Source organism: Ovis aries, chromosome 2 (assembly GCF_016772045.2).
Source record: "Ovis aries strain OAR_USU_Benz2616 breed Rambouillet chromosome 2, ARS-UI_Ramb_v3.0, whole genome shotgun sequence".
NCBI lineage: Eukaryota > Metazoa > Chordata > Mammalia > Artiodactyla > Bovidae > Ovis > Ovis aries.
In genome coordinates this window covers 74,087,680-74,109,129 of record NC_056055.1, presented here as the reverse complement: position 1 = coordinate 74,109,129, position 21,450 = coordinate 74,087,680, and the positions used below count along the sequence as shown (strand labels likewise).

General features: G+C 31.0%; 1 protein-coding gene across 3 annotated transcripts in view; it reads left to right on the top strand.

The window, feature by feature from the left end:
* BRD10 (bromodomain containing 10) overlaps positions 1-21,450 on the top strand; it is a 105,800-nt gene that overhangs the window by 62,044 nt on the left and 22,306 nt on the right. For 2 of the 3 annotated variants that reach the window (XM_042243431.2, XM_027964543.3), the window contains 2 exons: positions 4,954-5,033; positions 13,144-13,233. In XM_042243431.2, the coding sequence (XP_042099365.1) occupies positions 4,954-5,033; positions 13,144-13,233 (170 nt within the window). The remainder of the gene's footprint in view (positions 1-4,953; positions 5,034-13,143; positions 13,234-21,450) is intronic. The other variant, XM_042243430.2, reaches the window with a different exon arrangement.

The window sequence follows — 21,450 nt, the reverse complement described above, 5'->3', positions numbered from 1 at the left end:
GTAGTTCATTTAACTAGCTTCCTTAATGGACATTTCAGTTGATTTCAGTAACATACTATTGTAGATTGTATAGAGCAAATAGAGTTGACTGAAATGAGTTATAAATTTTAAAAATGAGAAGATTTTTTTATAAAACCTGAAAAAATAAACAGAAATGATTCACAATACACTGACTGTTATGAAAAAGCTTGTGGTGTTTTTAAGTTATTTATTTCAACTAGTTTGGTTTGGAAGGTTTTTTCCCTATTTACATGGCAATTATTTTCAATCAAATCATTTTGTGTAGTTCATCTAAACCAACTAAAATAAACAGGACAAGTATTGTTATTTTCTTATTATTGAAGAAATTAAGATTCAAAATTAGTAAATAGCCTCATTTAATAATTGTTAAGTATACAGTAAAGACCATACAATCAAAGGTCAGAGAGGATAAATCAATGTATTCTATAGTATGATTTTATAGAGGATGAAGGACTTTGAAGAATAAGGGGGTTGGGTAGATGAAAGTGGTTAGTAAGTGAGCAAAACCACGGAGGTATAAATAAGCAAAGTTTCACTGAGAAAAAGTAGAGTAATTAGAGAAGAACTTAAGGAAAAAGTTGAAAAGTTGACGGTTTAGAAGGCATTTGAATGATGGAAATATGCCATTTGGGGATGATCTCTTTCTGGGTTTGTGGTGCTGTTTTAGATAATTGAATCAGGAATACAGTCTGGGAAATGAGGTTGAAATAAAATATATCAAATGTATAAAAAAGTAATGAGCTGCTTATAGGGAATGACTGAGAAAGTAATGTAATCTACAATATTTGATTATATTGAATAATCAGAGAAACCCAGGCCTATATTTGTGAAACAGTTGTATAATTCTGTGTTAATATTACTATAGATATGTGTCTTTATGGAGAAAATTCTTAGAGAACCAATTCAAGATGCCAAGATACTAGAGTGAAAGAATTGATTATATTCCATGGCCTTTTATTTTAATGCCTTCTACTTACCCCACCCCCCAAAACCCAGTACTCTTATAATGCCTACTGTGTACGAGGCACTATTCTAAGCCTTTTAAGTCTCATCTAAATCTTAGAACAAATAAATAAAAGTAAAATGCCAACTTAAAAAAATATATATATTAGCCAAGATATGGACATTTAGTAAGTAAAAATCATATTTAGACTTTCTGTGACTTTACAGTCTAACAGGCACTTGCCAGAATTGCTGATAATACAAATGCCCTTGGGTTTCTAATTTTAACAGTGATCAATGTCTTAGTATTCATTCACATCAGAATCCCTAAAATGAAAGTACTGAGATAGAAGTATGTGTGTTGAATAGTTTTTCAACTATTAACTGTTGAAGTTAATAGGAATATGTAACTTGCCCTCTATATAACTTGTTTTTTAGTCGTTTCCAGCTCTGTGACCCTATGGACTGTGTAGCCTGCCAGGCTTCTCTGTCCATTGGTTTCCCAGGCGAGAATACTGGAGTGGGTTGCCCTGGAGCAAAAACAGATTACCAAATAAAGGCTGTGTGGTTTTATAGTATTCCATTCTCCATTTTAAAAGCAATAATTAATGAACAGTAACAGTTAATTTTTATTGATGAATATAGAAAACTTTGTATTCATATTGTTCCGTTGAGGACAAAGATATTAAGTAATAGTGAATATGCAAATCTTATAACCCTAATTAACCAGTCAAATACAAATACAAATTACATCCCTGCAGAAAGCCTGAAAAAATGCAGTGTTTTACCATAAAAAGAGCACAGCTTTGAAGTGAGACATATCTAGTACAAATATGTGCTTCAGTGCATGTTAGTTATAAGTTCTCTGTTAATTTATTTACCTGATTATAGCCTGTTTATTTCTCTGTGAAAAATGAGCTAATACTTATCTTGCTGTAATTTCACAAAAATTAATGGAATACTGAATGCATGGTACCTAGCATGGTGTCTGGCACATGGTAGGAATCAGTAAATGTTAACTATGATTTTTTAGAGGTTAGAATTACGTAATGGAAAAAGCATGAACTTTGGAGTTAAGAGGCCCTGGCTGTGGGGATTACTTATTATAGTGTAACACTTAAGTAAGTTAAAAATCTTTTGATCTTCATTTATCCCATTTATTAAAATGGAGGTTTTGCCTACCTTGGAAGGTTTCTTTGAGAATTAACTGAGATAACTTATATATCACCTTACTAAGTGTCTGACACATAGTAAGTGCTCAATAAATGTTAGTTTCCTTCCTAGGTCATGTTGTGAAACTCTTTGGCAAATTGTGTAAATTATTTACATTCGATTATAGACTCAGAATTGTAAACAGTTACCTGCCTCCCTTTCCCTATCCCCAGACTGAACATTTCTGATGAAGAGTAGGATTCTTACATTTAAGCATCTTAACTTGTATACAGAATGAATAATGGAATTTTTGTTGTCAGTAATTCCCAATCTAGTAAGGAAGAGAAACATGTAAACAGATAATTGTAACACTGTATGGTAAGTGTTGCATTAATTGATATATGTACAAAGTTGAGTGGTAACAGAGAACATCAGAACAAGAATAATTAAAATGAAGGAGTAAGTTAATAAATTGAAGAAGGTTGAAAAATAATTAACATTTTGTTTAAACTCTTATCACAACGTATCTAAGGCAGATGAGAACCACTAACATGTGTTGATGATTTACCCTGTGCCTAATAGTAGTCTAAGCTCTTAGCATGCTTTAATTTGTATAATTCTCACAAAGTTGGAAATATTATTCCTGTTTTAGTGAAGCTGCACAAGGGAATAAAATAATTCGCTCAAGGTCTTGCAGCTTGTAAGTGGTTAGAGCTGAAATTCCAATCCAGGTAGTTTAGTTCCAAAACTCCCAATACTAATTCCAGTTTCTTAATAACATTTAAATTATCTAAATGACATGATGAAAGGAGGTTCCCAGTAATCACCTCAGCTGCTTAATTTATTCAGATAGAGTGGTTGTTAAGAGTTAATTGAGAATTTATTATGTAAGTTTGGTGTTTCTGTGGCAATAATATCAAATTGATTGGAAACATAAAAAATGTCCTCTGTTGTGCTTGTAAATAAGTAAATACAAAATCAAATTATTTTTAAAAAGCTAGTTAGAGGCGTTCTGAGGGGTGGGGAATAGGAATGAGGAAGGATTTCATTTCCTTCAAACTGTCTTAAGTCAGCAAGCAATTAAATCTTTTCCTATAAACTTTCGATAATAGTAAAGATAGCATGTCTCAGAGGAGAGACATTTTGGTGTTCAGATCCATCAGTCCACTTGAGAGTTTCCTATTGCACCCAGTTTAGAAATCAGTTATTAGCTGTATTATATAGTAAGATAGTACTCAGTCATGTCCAGCTCTTTGTGGTCCCCATGGACTGTAGCCTGCCAGGCTCCTCTGTCCATGGGATTTTCAAGGCAAGAATACTGGAGTGGATTACCACTTCCTACTCCAGGGGATCTTCTGGACCCAGGGATTGAACCCACATCCCTTGCATCTCCTGCATTGACAGGTGGGTTCTTTAGCAGTAGCACCACCTGGGAATCACTTCTCGGATATTGCTAAAGCAGCTCACCCACTTACCTATTTTTGTATAAATTTAGTTCTAATATTTGTACTGTGTGAGCACATAAGCAAATAAGAGTAATGAGAAAAGAAAATATATGTTAGGTTCTTAAATTTAATTAAAAGCAAAAGTCAGCAGGTTGTTACCTATTAAAACAAAACACTAAAACCCTTGTGAATCTCAGCAGTTGAAAATTTGCAGTAGTTCAAGTGTGGTATAGTTGGATTCTGTTGAGTCAAAGTTAGAAATGATTCAAATTACAGTTCTGTGATCTGATTTTACAAATACAAAAGAAAGAACTATATTGTAAATAGAATATGCTTATGACTTGAATAAAATGTGCTATCAGATTGATTGTTTTCATGCAAAATCATCATATCTATTAAAATATTTAGAAAAGAACAGTAGGAATTATTTAGTATAGCAATTTTCTCTTTTGAAAAAATAGTTTTTAAACTGATTTTAGCATACAAATGATTGTGAGCTAAAATTAATTTTTTATTCCCTTACCTTGTAAACTTTTGGAGGGCAGGGTTTCCATTTTATAATTCTTTGTTGTCCCCATAAATTGTACTGTATCTCCTGTTTAAATAATTTATTAATTGATTTTGCCAATTATAAATGGGAAAAAACATTTACTTTAATATGTTCCTTAAAATAAGGTAGAGGCTGTATGTATGCAAGTATTTCTTTAGTCTACTTAAATACATATTGTAGATTATATATACTTTATGCTATAAACTGAAATTCTTTAAGAATATGGATTTATTCTTCCCTGTGGTTTCTGATTGCACAAATGATGAGGTGCACTTTAAAGGGAAATGTTTACCTTGTTTTAAAACTGGTTATTGAATACTGCCAACAGCAGCCCATTAGGGGAGTGCAGAGCTAAAGAGATAGAAGGAAAATCTTGTTTCCTAAGCTACTGAGAGGATTTTCACGTTAGGTTGAATAAAGACCATAGTCTTCAGAATATAGTTCTGTACAGGTTCCTGACAACAGAAGTCGTTGTTAAAGGTAAGGTTTTTTTTCCCTTATGTAACCTCATTTTAAGTTGTGAGTTACATTTTAACTAAGCAGTAGTAATATGACTTTTTATTTTCCAAATCTTATTGTAATTAATTCTGGTAACGTGCAACACATTAGAGATTATAATAGTTTGGCTGTTAAGAAAACACCATTTGTTAATATGTCTGTTATGGGTAGTTACAGTTTGATGTTTGCTTTTGCTGGGGCTTGTTTTGATTCATCATTTTTATTTGACTCACTAGAAGCCATCTGTTAGTTATAATTTAACTTTCAAGGTTCTATGTAATTTGCTTTTTGTTAATGAAATGCTATAAACAGCATTATGAAGCTTTTCTCTTTTAATCTTGAAAGGAAAAAAATCCATATCTAAAAAAGCAATCACAAAGAAGAGGAAAACTGTCACAAAGTCACCTACTGTACCAGAATTTCAGGTAAATGTTTCAATTTTGTCTCAAAGTTTTTCAGTTTAATTTTTTATATCTGTGTTTACATTGTTCCTCAAGAGACTGGCCAAGTTCCACCATAACACACAATACTTCAATGAAATATTTCCAACTGTGACTTTTTCCCTGCAAGTGCAGACATAGCAATGATTTAATCTACTAGTATTTCAGAAATTTTTACCTCTCTTTTTGTCTTGATATTAAAAAAATCTGTGGTTTGTTTATGCTATGCTATCTTATAGAAGTGGTTTAATAGAAATATGTTAAACTGTTAACTACAGTGTAGCATATAGTGTATGTGTGTGTATATACATATATACACATACACACATATATGTAAATGTGTTAAAGTCTTCCAAGAACAAACTCTAGTTTGTACATGCTAATATTGCCTAGGTAATCTATTTTAATTTATTTGGGCACTGTAGAAATGATAGATTTATTAACTTAAAAAACAGGTTTTTTTTAACAGCTATATAAACTTCAGAGAGACTATTAACTGAATGGTTTTTAAACATTTCTGCAAAAAGAAAAAAAGTACTTTTATGTTCTGCTGTGTGATTATGTAAAGAGTTTTCTGTTTGAAGCTGATACTGGAATAAGCAAAGAAGTTTACCTTAAATAATATTTTTATTTTCTACTTTATAAAAGATGAGTTTTCTACAACAAATGACTTTCTAAAAATTTTCTTGTAGTAGTGTATCCTATCTATTTCTGGTTTAGGTTATAAAACTAACAATTCCAAAAAATATAAGTGATGTTAAAATGTAACAAAAAAGAAAATAAAGGAGTAATAACTATGAAAATATTGATAATATATAATATGAGTTTAACAATTACATATATCCAAAAGTGTAGACACATCCTTTTTTTTCTTTTAAGTAAAATTTCTATTTTAGAAGTGTTTGTTTTAAATGGAAGTTAATAACTGGTCAAATTTAATACTTTTAAATGAACAATAAAAGAGATATGTTTTTCTCTTAGTATTTTAGAATATTTTTAATGACATCCTTAGGATGAATAATTTCTACAGAATCCTCTTATATAAAGTAACCCTGGTTTCAGCATATTCTGTAAAAAGGAAAAAAAATATTTACTGTTTATTTAGAGACCTTTCTACCGTTGCTTGTGCGCCTTATTTAATGCTACAAGAGTATATGGTTATTCATTCTTCCACTGATTTTGTGCTTCTCCCACTTATTTTTTTTCCTTAATACCTCAAAGTATTCATCCTGGGAATATGAATCTCAAGACAGATCTGGTCCATTGTTGATATTTGCCTTCATCCCTATATTAAATGGCTGATTTTTATATGTAGTAAGTAACACTGCATAAAGTAATTGTTTTTTTTTAATTGAAGGTGATACTCATTAGTGAGGCATGAAAATTAATTTAGTATATTACATGGCCAGCATTTCTTTTTAAGCTAACACAGTTAAAATAGAAATTTTAAGAGTGTGTCAAATATAGTAAAGGTAATGTTATTTCATAAAACCTTGGTTTCCATTGTGTGTGTTTACTGACATGCAGTGTAAAATGTATTTCTGACCATGAGTTCTGGGCAAAAAAGTATGGAAAATACTGTCTTAAGTGATGCTTTTAGTTAGTTACCGACCATTTGCTTACCACTCAGAAACTGAAGGTCAAAAGTACATGTTTTGCTGAATTGAACTGTTTAAAATAAACAACGTCCTCTTCCTGGTTCTTAAGGTTTTCTGGAAAGAGGGCAGGGCTGTGTGTTGGGGGTGGGTGGGGCTAGGTATGGGGAATAGACTTATGAGAACAGGTGTTCTTATTCCTGATTTACAATTTAAATACCATGGTAGTATTGAGAAAGAAAATTAACAGCCATCTCCCAAGAAATAGGTCATTTGCTTCAAATAAGCAAAGAATAGGAGATAATATTGGTCACTAGTAAACTTTGTTGTTACATGCAGAACTTACAGTTTTGCCTTTCAGAATAATTCTGTGATAGTTTCTTTAAGTATTTGAAAGTCTTCCACATGTAAGAAGACTGGTTATTATAAAACAAAGAAGTTAATTTATTTCCTTCTCAAAAAGCTCTAACAATATGACATTTAGTACTTCAGAAACATGTCCAGGGATTAAATTGCATGAAGTTTTTTTCTTTTTTTTTTTTTTTAAGGTTCTGGTGAATTGAAAAAGTAAATCCTGTCTTTGACTTCAACTAGTTTTTAATTTGATAGTTGTTGATTTTTTTTAGCTAGTTGAAATGGGTAAGCCTGTTTGTTTCAGGAAGAATCCATATTTATTCATATAAACAAGTGATACCTATACTTCAGGACAAGACAGTAATCTCCCACTCCTGTTTAAAGTATACACTGTAAACAGTCAAAGGCCTGTTGTATTTATATTTATGTGTATATTATAATGAGACTGACCATATCTGTACCAGTTTTTCCTAGGAGTTATATCAGTGGTTCTCAAATGTTCAATGGCATAAAAAGAAACTTATACGTTTATTAAAAATGAAAAATCCTGGGTTTCATCCTCTAATGGTCCATCCTTGATTCAGAGAGTCTAGATAGATATTAGTAATCTGGACAGTGCTTAAGCATGTAGATTCTGGAACCAGGCTACTTGGGTTAGAATGCCATTTTAGCACTAACTCTGTAACTTAACTGCTCAAAGCTTCTAATTTCTCATATGTACAATGGGGTAATAATAATAGTTCCCACCTCACAAGGTTGTTATCAGGATTAAGTGATAGAACTTAATGTTTTATTATCTTATTTTTTAAATAAGCATGTCAGATGCTTCAGACAGTACTGTACTTGTGAGTAGGAAAATAATTAATTATTGGTTAAAGAGCATCTATTACTGACCTTTACCACTTTCCCCAGCACCTTAAGAGCTTGGAATAAGTCTCAGATTTGGTCAGATTTCATCATTAAGCCTACAAGTATTTGAAAAGTGGAAAACCAAGTGGTAGTATTTGCATCATTATATTAGAGGGAAAACCTGTGCTTAGCCCTTCTTACTGTAGTGCTATTGGGAGTTATACATTTGGCATATAGGGGAAGTTGCCATGTTTTTACTTAGCAATAGTTTCAAAAAGTCAGGAAATATTTTTAGTCTTCAGCATGTGGGTGATTTAAGCTTTTGTGTCAGATTTAACAATTTTACTGATTACTTTGTTAAATTGACTAGACTATTTTTTTGTTTTTCTATATCCAGTTTTGTAGTACAAGGAAGACTGTTAGATTGAAAAGTGAATATTGATTTTCTTAATAAAGTTAACTTTTACCAAGAATATTAATGTTTAATATTTGAAAGAGAAGCCTAATATTATATGAATTTTCTTTTTGTGCACAGTTATAACAGAGTCATAGAAAGTATTCCTAAAACGTGGTTTGTCGTCTCAAGATACAGTTTTAAAATAATTTAAGAACCTTATGTCGTGTGCTTGCTCCTATTACATGTGTGTGATTTATTCTAAAGGCTTCTTTGCAGAGAAAATCCAGAACCCAGGTGTTGACTAAGATTTATATAGAAGTATTGTTTTTTAGCATAAGCATAAACTCAATGATCCTTAACATACCTCTGAAAAAAACACTGTTGCTCCATTTAACCAATGGAGAAACTAAGGGATATGAAATAAAGTACTATCCTCAATGTGACAATTTGGGATTAAAATTAGAATTTAACTGCCTCACAGAGTTAAGGACCTTTTGATTGTATTGTTGTTTTGAATTGCTGCCTCTTAAAATGAGTATTTTCAGCTTCAGCTTTTTATTTCACTTTTAACATCATGGAATTTTACTTCCCGCTGAAATTTTTTTCTGTTTTTATATATTGTGCCTTGAGAGAAAGGTTTTTCTTCATATAGTGGTATAAAAATGTTTTGATTTATTAATCAGACTTGTCATGTTGCTCATGATATCTTTATTTGCAGGTTTTGAAGTAATCATTATTGCTGATATGATGATCCTAAGAAGTGAGAAGGAGTGTTCTGTCCCAATAATTTTAACAGATGTCAATATAATTTTAGTTTAAGTATAATATAGATTTTAAATTTATACCATGCATTTAGTTTTTTGCTTATAACTTTATAATGTAATAAATTATTGGAATGTTTTATTAGAATGGTAGTGAGCATGGTCCATTTTATTTGGACCTATTCATTTTGACTTCTCTGCATTTCCCTTTGCTTTTTAATGTAATTTACCATATTGTTTTACTTTTGTATGCTATCTTACTTACAGTCTTTTTGGAGCAAATAAAGTAAATATCTCTCAAACTTATGGAATTTTTACCTGAAGGACATAGTATGTAGCTTAAAATAGTGATTTACTTTGTAATTTTTCTGAGATGTGATTATGGAGTTCTTTTGATCTCTACAGGACCTCCCCTTCTCCCCCATATACACTTATTTCTATAGACTATATACACACATTTTTGCTTCTTGAGTTGGAGAGAGGGCCTTTTAATACTTAAATAGATATGAAAGCTTAGATATAAATTAATTCCTTAAACTATAATGGGGTGCTCAGTCGTTCAGTTCTGTCTGACTCTTTGCAAGACTGTAGCCCACCAGGCTCCTCTGTCCATGGGATTTTACAGACAGTGCTGAAGTGGGTTGCCATTCCCTTCTCCAGGGCATCTTCCCCACTGAGGAATAGTACCTGCATCTCTTATGGCTCCTGCACTGGCAGGCGAATTCTTTACCACTGGCGCCACCTATAAAGCGCAAAACTACACATTCAAATTATTGTTAGATTTTTTTCTAATTTGTTTTATTTTGCTTAGAGAGAACCCTTAAAGAATATGATGTAAGAGGAAGAGGAGTCCTACGTTCCATGGTATTCCTCTATGAGTGTGTCATCTTTGGTCACTTAATCTCTCTTAAACTAGCTTGTGTGTGAATTGGAGATACCCCTCTTTAGCCTTGGCCAAGGTTTGGACCAAATTACTTTTTTTTTCTTTTGGTCCCTTTCAGCTCTAAAATTTATGATTTTGTGACTGTCACGAGTTGCACCAAGTGAAAGATTAATTTGAGGGAGAGTTTAACAGCCTTGAAGAGGTTCTTCCTGGGAGATAAAACTCTTCTTGTTAACCTCTGCAGTATGACTGAAAACCTTCTCTTTGAGTGTTGGCAGTGTGTCCTGACTGTAATCCAAGCTGCTGTGGAGCTTTCTTTCACCCTTGGAGGCACTAAGCCCTAGATTTTTTTTCCCCCAAATTTAAGGTAATGAGAAGGAGGTCTTGATAAGGTTTTTTGCTTTGTTCAAAAAAATTCATGTTCTTATTAAAGTCAACTTTTCTTATTGGATTGATTCTATTTTTAAAAGCATCATTTGAAATTAAGCTGAGTGTAAAGCCCACACACACACAAAAAGGCCACACAAACACACACCTTACTTTGTAAAGAGAAGAGTGTGTAAATGACAGAATTGACATAAATATTTTCCCTTAAAATATAACCTCAAAATGATAAGTAACAAATTTAGAATATGTTCTCATATAAGAATTTTCTAATAACTTGACTCTATATTTGGAGTATATGTATTACATATTATATACATATGTAGAGGGAGGTATATATTAGTACTTAAAGAGTATAAATTGTTAGGTAGGTATTAAGTTGCTTTAAGATAGGTTCAAAGTAAATATTGCTAAAAATATTTTAACTCTCAAATTCAATAAAATTTATGTTTGAATCATGGCATTTAAGGAACATTTGTGCATTAACATTGAACATTTGTGCTTTTAATTCAGTATTCCATCCCCTATTTGAAGATAATCTTTTTAAATTTTGTACTCATTTAGCTCCATACTACCAAATGTTTCTGTGACCATGCAGATTTGTAATTCATAATCATTTAGTACATAATTGCCCAAAAATGTGAGATTTGCAGCCCATACCTGAGAACTTGTTACAAATGTAGAATCCTAGGTCCCACCTCAGACCTACTAAATCAAAGACCTCATTTTAACAAGATTCCCAAGTGACTCCTACACACATTGAAGTTTGAGAAGCACTGATTTAATACAGCTTGATAACTAGTAAAGTATTTTTTTAATATATAGCTCTTACAGTATAGAAATAATTCCTAGTTTGACTTCAAAACTACGTTATCTGTTTCCTTAAATGAAATAGAAATATTTTCTGATCTCATGACTAATTGCTAATTAAAAGATCTTAAATATTTTAGGATGTGTTCAGGTATAGGGGTATATATTTTCATTGTTACTGTGAGTTTCTACAAAGTACAAAGAAAATGTACCTTTACTCCATGTATAATGAGACAGCTAAGTGAAAATGCAAGTGAAAATTGCTCTGAGCTTTGCCTTATGTACAAATGAGAAATCCATGCTATGTCATTAACTAGTACACCAAGTTGAATGAATGGGGTGTAACCATTTGCAAGTTCCATGGCAAATTTGACATAGTAGTCATAATAGCATTTTATACAAGTCTAGTTCCCATTGAGTACTTACTAGAAACCTGGTGTAGGGCCAACACGGTTCTGAGGCTTTATTTATATGATGGAAGTTGAAGACATTATCTAGTTCTAAAGGCACTTACGTAATTAGCCACTTTACTACTTAACCATCAGCATTTCTTCCATAATTCTAGATTTGGCAAATGGAAATGTGTATAATGTGTCAGCAGCAATATCCTACTATTTAGTTGTTATACTGGTGTTTTGTACTCTGAAATTGTTAATTTGGGTTACCTAAATATATGTTTCCCCTGCTTTGTCAGTTCTGTGAGTTTGAAATTATGTAGATGTTTCTAATCATTGTTAATACTGAGTATAATTTATATTATCTGTGATAATTCTTTCTTAGTCTATTCGGTTGAACCATATTGTCTCTTTTGTAACCAAAGGCATATCAACGTTTCATATGGTTCAACTTAAAGTGTGGAGGCTCCTAGTCTCCCATTTTTGTCACATAGTAGTCACTAGGAATGATCTTGTTGTAATTCTCTTTTGCTTTGTGTTTTTGTCCATTTTCTTTTAAAAGAAAATATGCCTTTTAGGAAAACAGTGCCCTTACCAAAAATTAATGAATGTAAAAAACATGAAACTAATAAAAAATTAATAATGAATTAATAGCTTTATAAGTGTAGTATTTTTTCATTTATACAGTATATACATTATAAGACTTTCATTAAATCTAAAACTTTTCCCCTGTATGTGATTGCAGTTCTGTTTTAGAAATCTTCTATTTCTTTTACACAACAGATTTTTTAAAATGTAAGTTTAAATTATTTTAGAAAAAAAGTTGAATATTATCAAACTGATTGAAACATTCAGTATAATTTTACAAGATCTAAAATGTAGTTACTAATATTTTTGTTATGTTGCTGATGCTTCACTGTTTATAAATATTTAGCAGTTAAGCCAGACTTGTTTGATTATCAGTTAGTAACTAAAGACCAATTGTTTTGACCATTTGCCAATATTACCAAAGTGAAATAAGGTAAACCACACAGTTATGAAAGGCAATAGATGCTATCTTTGGATCTGGTTTTATTAAAGACTACTAAGATCATATAAAGAATGTATACTTAATTTCATTAACTTCTTTCAGTATATTCATATAGTTGGAGTCCCTCTTTATTAGCAGTCCCAACAGCAGTGATACAATTTGTTAAGTTATATAGTTAGCAACCAAAGCAAAAGTAAAGCAATTGTTCTCCAGGGGTGCACTTACTCACCTGCTCGGAGACTGCTTGATGAAACACTTCATAAAGGTGATCCAGTAACTTGTGAAATCTAGGGTGAGTTTCCAGATCTTTGTCATTCTGGGCTGAAAGTTAAGAATGTTTTTTTAAAAAAAAAACAAAAAACAAAAAAAACCTGGATTATAAAACAAACTGAAAGATGGGGACGTGGGATGAAACCACCAATGTTGAAATTTCAGCTAATTTTATACTAAGCCTGAAGTTCATACATCATAACAAGTAAATATCTTTTAAAATATCAACTGTGGAGCTTTCTTTGCATTTTACTGTTACAAAGACAAATAATTGTGAATTCAATGTGTGTTAAAACAACTTCTGTTACCACATTTTGGGTGTTTTATATTATGTGTTATCAAGCTGTGTTTTTGTGTTTTATTTTAGCTTATTTGCACTAATCTTGATGAACTCAGGGAATTAATCACAAAAATCGAGAATGAACTCAAAGATCTGGAAAACAATAGAAAAAAATCGGTAGGTGTTGATCCAAAAGTTCTATCTATTATTGTCAGCATTAAAATTTATTCCTGCTTTTTCTAAAGCCTTTTTAAATCTTGTTGTCCTGAATTACATATAAATTTGCTTGAAAAATAGAAAGGTGTTTCTTTTATTTTTCCTATGTGGTCTAGTTTTCACTTTTAATAGACAAACATGGTGCTGGGGCAAGTACATTAATTTTGTTTGCCTGGTTTCTATCAGGTTTAGTTTGATGTATTTCCCAATATACTGGTTAGTTGTTTTCTGACTGGTAGTTTTGGGGTAGTACTTACCTTACAGATATTCTTAATTAACAATATATGCTTTTAATGGATTAGCTCTGACATAAGTAACATGTAAATTATTTAATCTTGCCCCAGATGTTTTTGATACATGCTTAACAGTAAATCTTAAGAACCTTTAGCATCTAAAGGTCTTCTTTTAACTTTCACTATACTAAATTCACAATTAATCTTTACCTTCGCTTTTAACTGTTCTTGAGAGAATAGAGTATAAAGGGCTTTATTTTTATTTACCCAGCACTTGGTAAAACACTCAATTATGTTATTTATTAAGTTAGTAATACCCATTTAACTGACACTTATAGTTCTATTATATCATAGATTTGAAACACAAACACCAATAAATAAATGGAGAAGGCTTTAAGCGTTGAAAAAAAAATCAGTCACTATTTTTAAAAATCTCTTTATTTTATGCCTCAGGAATGTCATGAAACCACATTTAGGAACTTGTTCAGAACCTGTTAATCTAGAATTGTGTATGATAATAAGGTTAGAGGTACAGCAAGCTTCATTCATATCAGCAGATTTGTAATACTCATTTTATATGTTGTTCAGAAAGGACATATTGGTAGCACTCTGAAGGAAGGAAATTAAAGTACTGGGAGATCATTTAATACAGAGGTAAAACAGCCTTAAGTATTTCAGAAGTATCTCACATGATACCCCTGAGACTATTGGCTATAATCTAAGAGATGAGATAATATGAGGACAGCTATCAAAAGCATTAAGAAAGCATCATGTTCAGTACACTTTTGTGTACAATATATAATCTGAGAATGCACAAAACTTTATTTTAGGATTATTTCCATTAAAAATGGTTTAGATCATTATAAGACTATGAGAGGTTATCTGTTTTGTTTTGCTTTGTTTTGTTTTGAATATGTCAGCAATCTCTTGGTGTGGAATGAACCCTACATGTTGTTTTAAAACAACCTCTGTGATATATCAAACTATATTAAAATATTTTTTCCCCAACCAGTGTTTTTCTAAATGTATTTTATGTGTATGTTTTTAAAGGATTGATTCTATTATTTAATAGGAAAAATATTTTGATCAGGATATTTAAAGTTTGTTTTTTTTTTTTGCAGAAGCCATTTATTTTTAGTGACTTGTCCATACTTCATGACTCTAAACAGAATTCTGTTAAGTAAATTTGTTATTTATTTTTTATTAGCTACAGTTAAACAATAACATTCATCTTAATTTGTTCTCATATTATAAATTAGGATTTTGTTTTTAATGGATAGTTCAAAGCATAATAGGCTTATGTGCTTACTTACGGTATGTAGTATAAGACAAAAAGACTTTTGCAAGCATCCTAGAGTTTTTCTATAAGCCATCCACCTCATTTCCATTGGTAGTATAAGGGATTAGCATATTGCCTTCCTTCATGAAAGTAATTATAAGAGTAAAAGAAAATATAAATTACAAATATTTGACTCTATAGTACTTGGGGGTGTGTTTATCAGAAAATTTTAGGTTATGTATAGGTTTTAATTGTTTAGATTTTGTGTCTCTAAATTTTTGACTTGTCCATAACCCTTGGTATTTGCATATTAGTTTTAAAATATGTTTTCTGCTCTTCAAGAAATAGAAATTCTTTGAACTTTATTTATTGGGAATAATTGAGATTACCAGTATACAGGCTACTTGCCCTAAAATAAACTGACTAAAATATTGTTTTCATGAATAACTTATCTTAATAAAATGTCCAGGAATAAAGGAATAGTAAAAGTTTGCATCTCAGTGTCATTCCTTATTTTTTTTACAAAAGCTGATACTGAGTATGATAAATTTTATTGAACTTTTATGTTGGTATTGAATACTAGTTTGTCGTCATTTGGGAGTAGGGGTTCCACTTAACTGAATTTTCTAGAAAACCTAAACATTCAGTACTAAAATCCTTACTTTAATCATTTAATGAAAAAGATTTCCCTGCCTCCTGGTACTATACTGAACATAATTGAACCCTTTTCTTGAAAACTCAGGGATCATTATGAATATCCATAATTGTACTGATACCCTAAAAATCTATTGATGTCAGTAACTCTATTAAACATTCACAGATAGGCCTTTAGGTTATATGTTTTGAAGGTTTTTGTTTGTTTGCTTGCTTTTGTTCTGTCTCTTCATTGTCAGTCTGTCATTTCTTGTGTGTGTCCATTTACTTGCCCTAACTGATGGTTGCAGAGCAAGTAGCCATGTTGTCAAAATTGGGCTCATGGTAAGGACCTGAGAGATTTTATTAATAATGAAATGTATGAACTTGGTGGTAATGATAACCATTTTGTTTATTCCTTGCATAGTGAGCTTCCTTCACCATTGCCAGACAAATGAAGTTATTAATATTGTTCTTCGTAAGAGGATATCACTGAAAAATAATGTCAAAACAACTCTGTTGTTCATCATCAACTTTCATATCCATAATAATGGCTTCAATAACAAAGAAGATATATATTCCCTATAAACTTTTGGTTGTCATAAAGGGATTAGCATATTAGCATGTCATTACTAAAGATAGAAATTATATATGTGATAGAGGGTTTTAACACGGATTCGTTTAAACACCTGGTTGTTTTGGGAAGCTTCTCTACAGGGCATTTCAAGATGTTTTTCTTACCAAAGCAACAAGGAAGAATTACCCCATTTCCTCATCCAGGTCAACGTTCCATTAAAAAAGCTTTCTTAATCTCTTGGAGGTTTTGCCATTGAACTGCTCGTTGTACTGGAAGAGTTAGTCTCCTAAAATCTGGATTGTTTACTCATTATTGCAGGACAATTAATTCTACTTATGATTTAGAGTGTGAAGAGAGAAATAAGTGATTTAATTTTCTTGAGTTTACTTTAGTTCACTTTATCCCATTACTTCATTTAAAGGTTTATTCAAAGAGGAATCAATGTCCTTTACATCTTCCAGTGCCATACAAATTACCTACCTGAGTTTTGTTTAAAGTGAGACATCTGACAGAGCTAAATAGAATTATATAATTTGACAAAATCCTTTAATTTTTGTCTGTCTCATTATTATTTAGATGATAGGGGTGTTTTTTTTTTAGTGCTCTAAAGAAGACATTGTGATATTTTATTGTTTTTATCTTTGTGGGTTTAATCAAGAGATAAAAGTTGTACTTTGGAAATTTATTAGTTTTCCAGAAAGACAGCTTTACACCTAAGATAATTGATATATTTTCCTGATCCTATATTTGAAATTTGTTAAACATTTTTGCTGTATAAATAATCAAACTTGATAGATTTTTGTAAGACTAATACAGAAATGGTTATTATGTTTCTTAATTTTTCATGTGACCCTAATCTCTCATATTTGCATAATTTCCTTATGTTTTATATAATTGTTTAGATCTTAAAGAGTTTTCAGTCTTTTTGATAATGAAAAGTCAGTGTAGAGATGGGGTGTATGGAAAAGTGAACATTTGGCAGAAAACAAAAAGATAAAAGAAACCTTGTCTGGACTACGACATGATAAATAATAGTCATCAATATAAACAAACTAAACTTTAAAATATAATACCATATCTTTCTAATATACCTTTTAGCAGTTAAGCACTTCAGCACTGAGCAGGTTTTAAGACTTCAGATATTTCCAGATTTCATATTCAGTATGTAATAAAAGCTATAAAACTGTCTGTACTCTTTGGTCCTATAGTCGTAGTTAGTATTTAACTTTTATCCTCCCCATTTTGCACACTATTCCCCTATCCCCCCAAAAGTAATTTACACAATATTATGTTCAATATCTCTCTCATAGTAGAGAGAGCAATAATATTAACAGTGGTATGTCATAAGGCTGGTAAAATAAAATATTTGTAGATCATTGTTACTATATGGAAGTATTTGTAAAATTGTTAACTTTTAAAAACATTCAAAAATATATACACAATAATTACAGTATGTCAAAAGGCATAGTTTTTTTGTAAGACATGTTTTAAGAGAATTAGAGAGAAATTACAAGTCATGAACAAAATTAATCTTTACTATGTTCTTGAAATAATTTAAATTCATAATAATAAGACTTCTCTTGCTTAACCAAAGGCTGTGCATTAACTAGATCAAACATTAGAGAAATCAGAAGTTAGATCAAAGATGATTACACCCTAGTTTTTGTCAGAGTTTTGTAAAAGCCAGTGGTTATCAATGAGGAATGACTTTGCACCCCCACTATGAGACTTTGGTAATGTCTGAAGATATATTTGATTGACATAGTTGAAGAGGTGGTACTGGCACTTAATGGATAGAGGCCAGTAGTGCTACTAAAAATATTCTACATTGTATAATCTTATAATGCACATGATAGCCCCCCACAACAAAGAATTATCTGGCCTCAATTACCAGTCATGCAGAGATTGCAGTAATATCTAAATTATCCTTAAATAAGTTTTTGACCATTACATCATTGTATATCTTATTTTCTTATTCTAGATCTTTTGATAAAGTTTAACAAAACTGAAAAAACTCTCAGCTGTGGGGAAAAAGATGCTTTCCCATTAAATAGTCATATTTAAAGCTTTCAAAAAGTTAAAATAGCCTTTTGGAAACCCTGTATAATAAGTTCCTTTACCTGTCATATTCTAGTCTTATTCAATAGGCACATACTTCCTCATTGTGGTCTGTGTACTGTACATAACACCAAGGAACTTGGTAGATATTCAGAGACTGAAAGTCTTTATCCTCAAGGAATTCACTTTAGAGCTTAAGCTTTTTCTCCCCAGTCCTGAGGATAAATCTTTAATCAGTATTGGTTGAGCTGATTCCTATCCTTTTATAAAAGACTTGATCTTTGATTTTTCAAGCCATTTAAATTCAGGAGCCACTGCTTCTAGACACTTGCTTCACTCACTTAAAGACATGTTTATGTATTATTTGGGAGTAAGGGTGGAAGGGTAGATAACATATGGACTTTCTGAAGAATCAAATATTAACTGACATACTCAAAATAATAGTAAGGAAAGAGAACTAGATGACTGGAAACATGAACCAGAACAGTAGCTGGCTAGTAAGACAAAGCTTCAATTGACTGTAGTCACCAAATTATCTGAGAATGCATTATCTTCATTTGTCCATGGTAGGTCTCACTTTGGGCCTTTTTTTTTTTTTTTTTTTTTTGACATTTAATAACTACTCTGCTCAACTGAGAACGGGATATTAACTCCTATTAATAGTGCTCACCTTTTCCATTACTGGAATTTGGCGTAGTCTGTATCCCATCAGGGAAACTTTCTTAAAAGTAATATTTGAACCTATTTTCTCCCAATGAAAGTTCCAATTAAAAAGGGAAAATTTTTATATTTTTTACATCAGCCAGAATATTAATACTGTGTCTTCTCAGCAAGGAGTGAACTTCAAGGAAGAATTGAACTAGGTGACAGATCCTTCTATAGTTAGAGATTCATGGTGCAGCTTTTATAATTTGCCTTAAACTCTTTTGAATTACAAATCATACACACTTACTCAAATATAAATAAGTTTAAATGGCAAATATTTTTCAAAGCCGCAAGTAAATTTGTATTATTTTCTATTTAATTTATCTATTAGTTTTATTTAACTCTACTGCCTTTCACTGACAAGAGTTCTGACAAATTGAATTTAAATCCATGAGGTGCTTGAGACCAAAAATAAACTTTGCATCATTCTATTTATTTATATTACAGAAGAAATCAAAATCTTTGGAAAGCCCCCAAAATTTAAAGATAGAATAGTTTAATATCTTTTGTGAATTAGGGAAGAATATCATCCAAACAATAGAGAAGATTAAACACTAATAAAACTTCCCTACCATCTTATACTCTGTAGATACGAAGGTAAAAGTGATACATTATCTATTAAAGGAAAATTAATCCAGATCTACCAAAGAATAAAAAAGAGTCTAAATAGAAGACAGAGTCCACATATGGATCTCTAGCACTTTAAAATAGAAAACAAACAAACAAATATATATATATATCCTTGTATGGAACCAGTTTCTTTTAATGAAGACATGATGCTAACTAGTTGTAGCAAGTGCTTTTAATTAGGACAGAAGTATTTTAAGGCAGATTTAGTTGCATGAAATACTGATAGACAATTTAAAAAATAAGATTTTAGGGTCCAAAACTAACAGTAATCAATAACCATTTAATATAGGAATATAGGTTATAGCCCTGTAAACCCTAGCATCACTGCTTTAAAATATGAAACAATGGCTTGTTCATAATGATGAACAAGTCAGTAAGAGTTAAATTATATTCATTGTGTGCTCAGAAAATCTGGAAGACATGTATTTTAGGAATGATTATCAATTTTTAGAAATCTTTTCAGCTAAGTAGAAAATCTCAGCTAAGAAATTTACTTCTGTGGTTCGAATACTTATTGTGGACCTACTGTGTACTTAGTATTGTAATGGAGCCTGAGAAAGTGAAAATAAGTAGAATACTGACCCTACTTTTAGTCTATCCCCAGTCATAATTTCAATTACATGGAACTTTTTATGCTCTGATGTTACAGTGTAGCATTACTTAGTGATTCAGATTGTGCTGTGAATTGCATGAGAATCCACCTTTCTGATAACAGGTGTAGATTTGATTAAATGTTATTAACCTCTTTGCTACCACCAGTTTACTAAAAAGGGTCAGATTCAGATACTATTCAGTAGTTAATTTCTAGTCCAGGATTTTTTCTTCTTTATGAATGGAAGTGGTTACATACCATCAGTTATATCCATATTGTTAGATTTTCTTCCCCAGTAATAATAACTATTTCGCTGGGAATGTGATCTGTCCACTGTCTCTACAAAGTCAAATGACACTGAAATTTCCAGTATTATCACTGATGTAGTTTCCAGTATTATCACTGATGTATCACTGTTGTTTATCTTCATGCTTTCTAGTTAAATGCTCATTTAGAAATACAATGGAAACATTGTATGTGCTGTGCAGTGTTGGTATCTTTAAATGCTTTTGTTTCCTATTGAATTAGTATTAAGAGAAAGTAGGTTTGAGTACCTAAAGAGAAAATACTAGTAGATGATAGAATAGTTCATATTAAGACCTCTGGTAGTGTTAAAATTCTTTTTTTTTAACTTCTTCCATACTAATATTCAAACACTTCACTATATTGTCTAAGTAGTACTTTTTCAAGAGACTGTATACCACCATGATGAATGTGGTATTTTACCCCCAAAACTGTGAATATGCAAAAATATATTAATACAGTGGTAGTTTCTTTAGGTGAGCAATAAGCAAAAAAAGTAAATACTTGATACCTTTTCATTTACTATTACTTAGATTAAGGAGAATGTGAAATAATTAAATTATTAAAATGCTTAATTCCAGTTAATTTATGCTATGTTTTTATCCATTTCCATTAAATTATTTGCAACCTAACTTTGGATATTCCTAATGTTTTTAAATAAGACATCTTTATATATAAATCCATTTGACTTTTCTAAAAGCTATTTGAATTTTATTAGAAAAGCATGATGTATTATTATATAATCCCTTTCCACCATATGATTTATGTTGGTGACAAGAACCAAGCCTATAACAAAAAATGCTCTGTTTTATGATCCCTGTTTCTGTGCTCCAGCAACACGTGTAAGTAGAAGCATGTAGAAAGAGAGCATTTTTGCCTTTTTCATATACATTATGTTTTTGTACTCTTCTTTTTAATAAAAATTATATTTTTATCATCACAATAATACCATTTCAATTTTAAAAATATTCTTTACGTATTTATATATGATAATCTTTTTCTGCATACAACAGTTGATATCAATTTTGTTTAGAAATCGGTGTAAGAAAATCTAAAAGTAACAGAATGAATTGTATAAATCACTTTCACCTAATATTCAGAGTATCTAAACTTATTAAATGTGCAAAAGATCCATAGTGATAAGACATTTAATAAATCTAGAATTTAT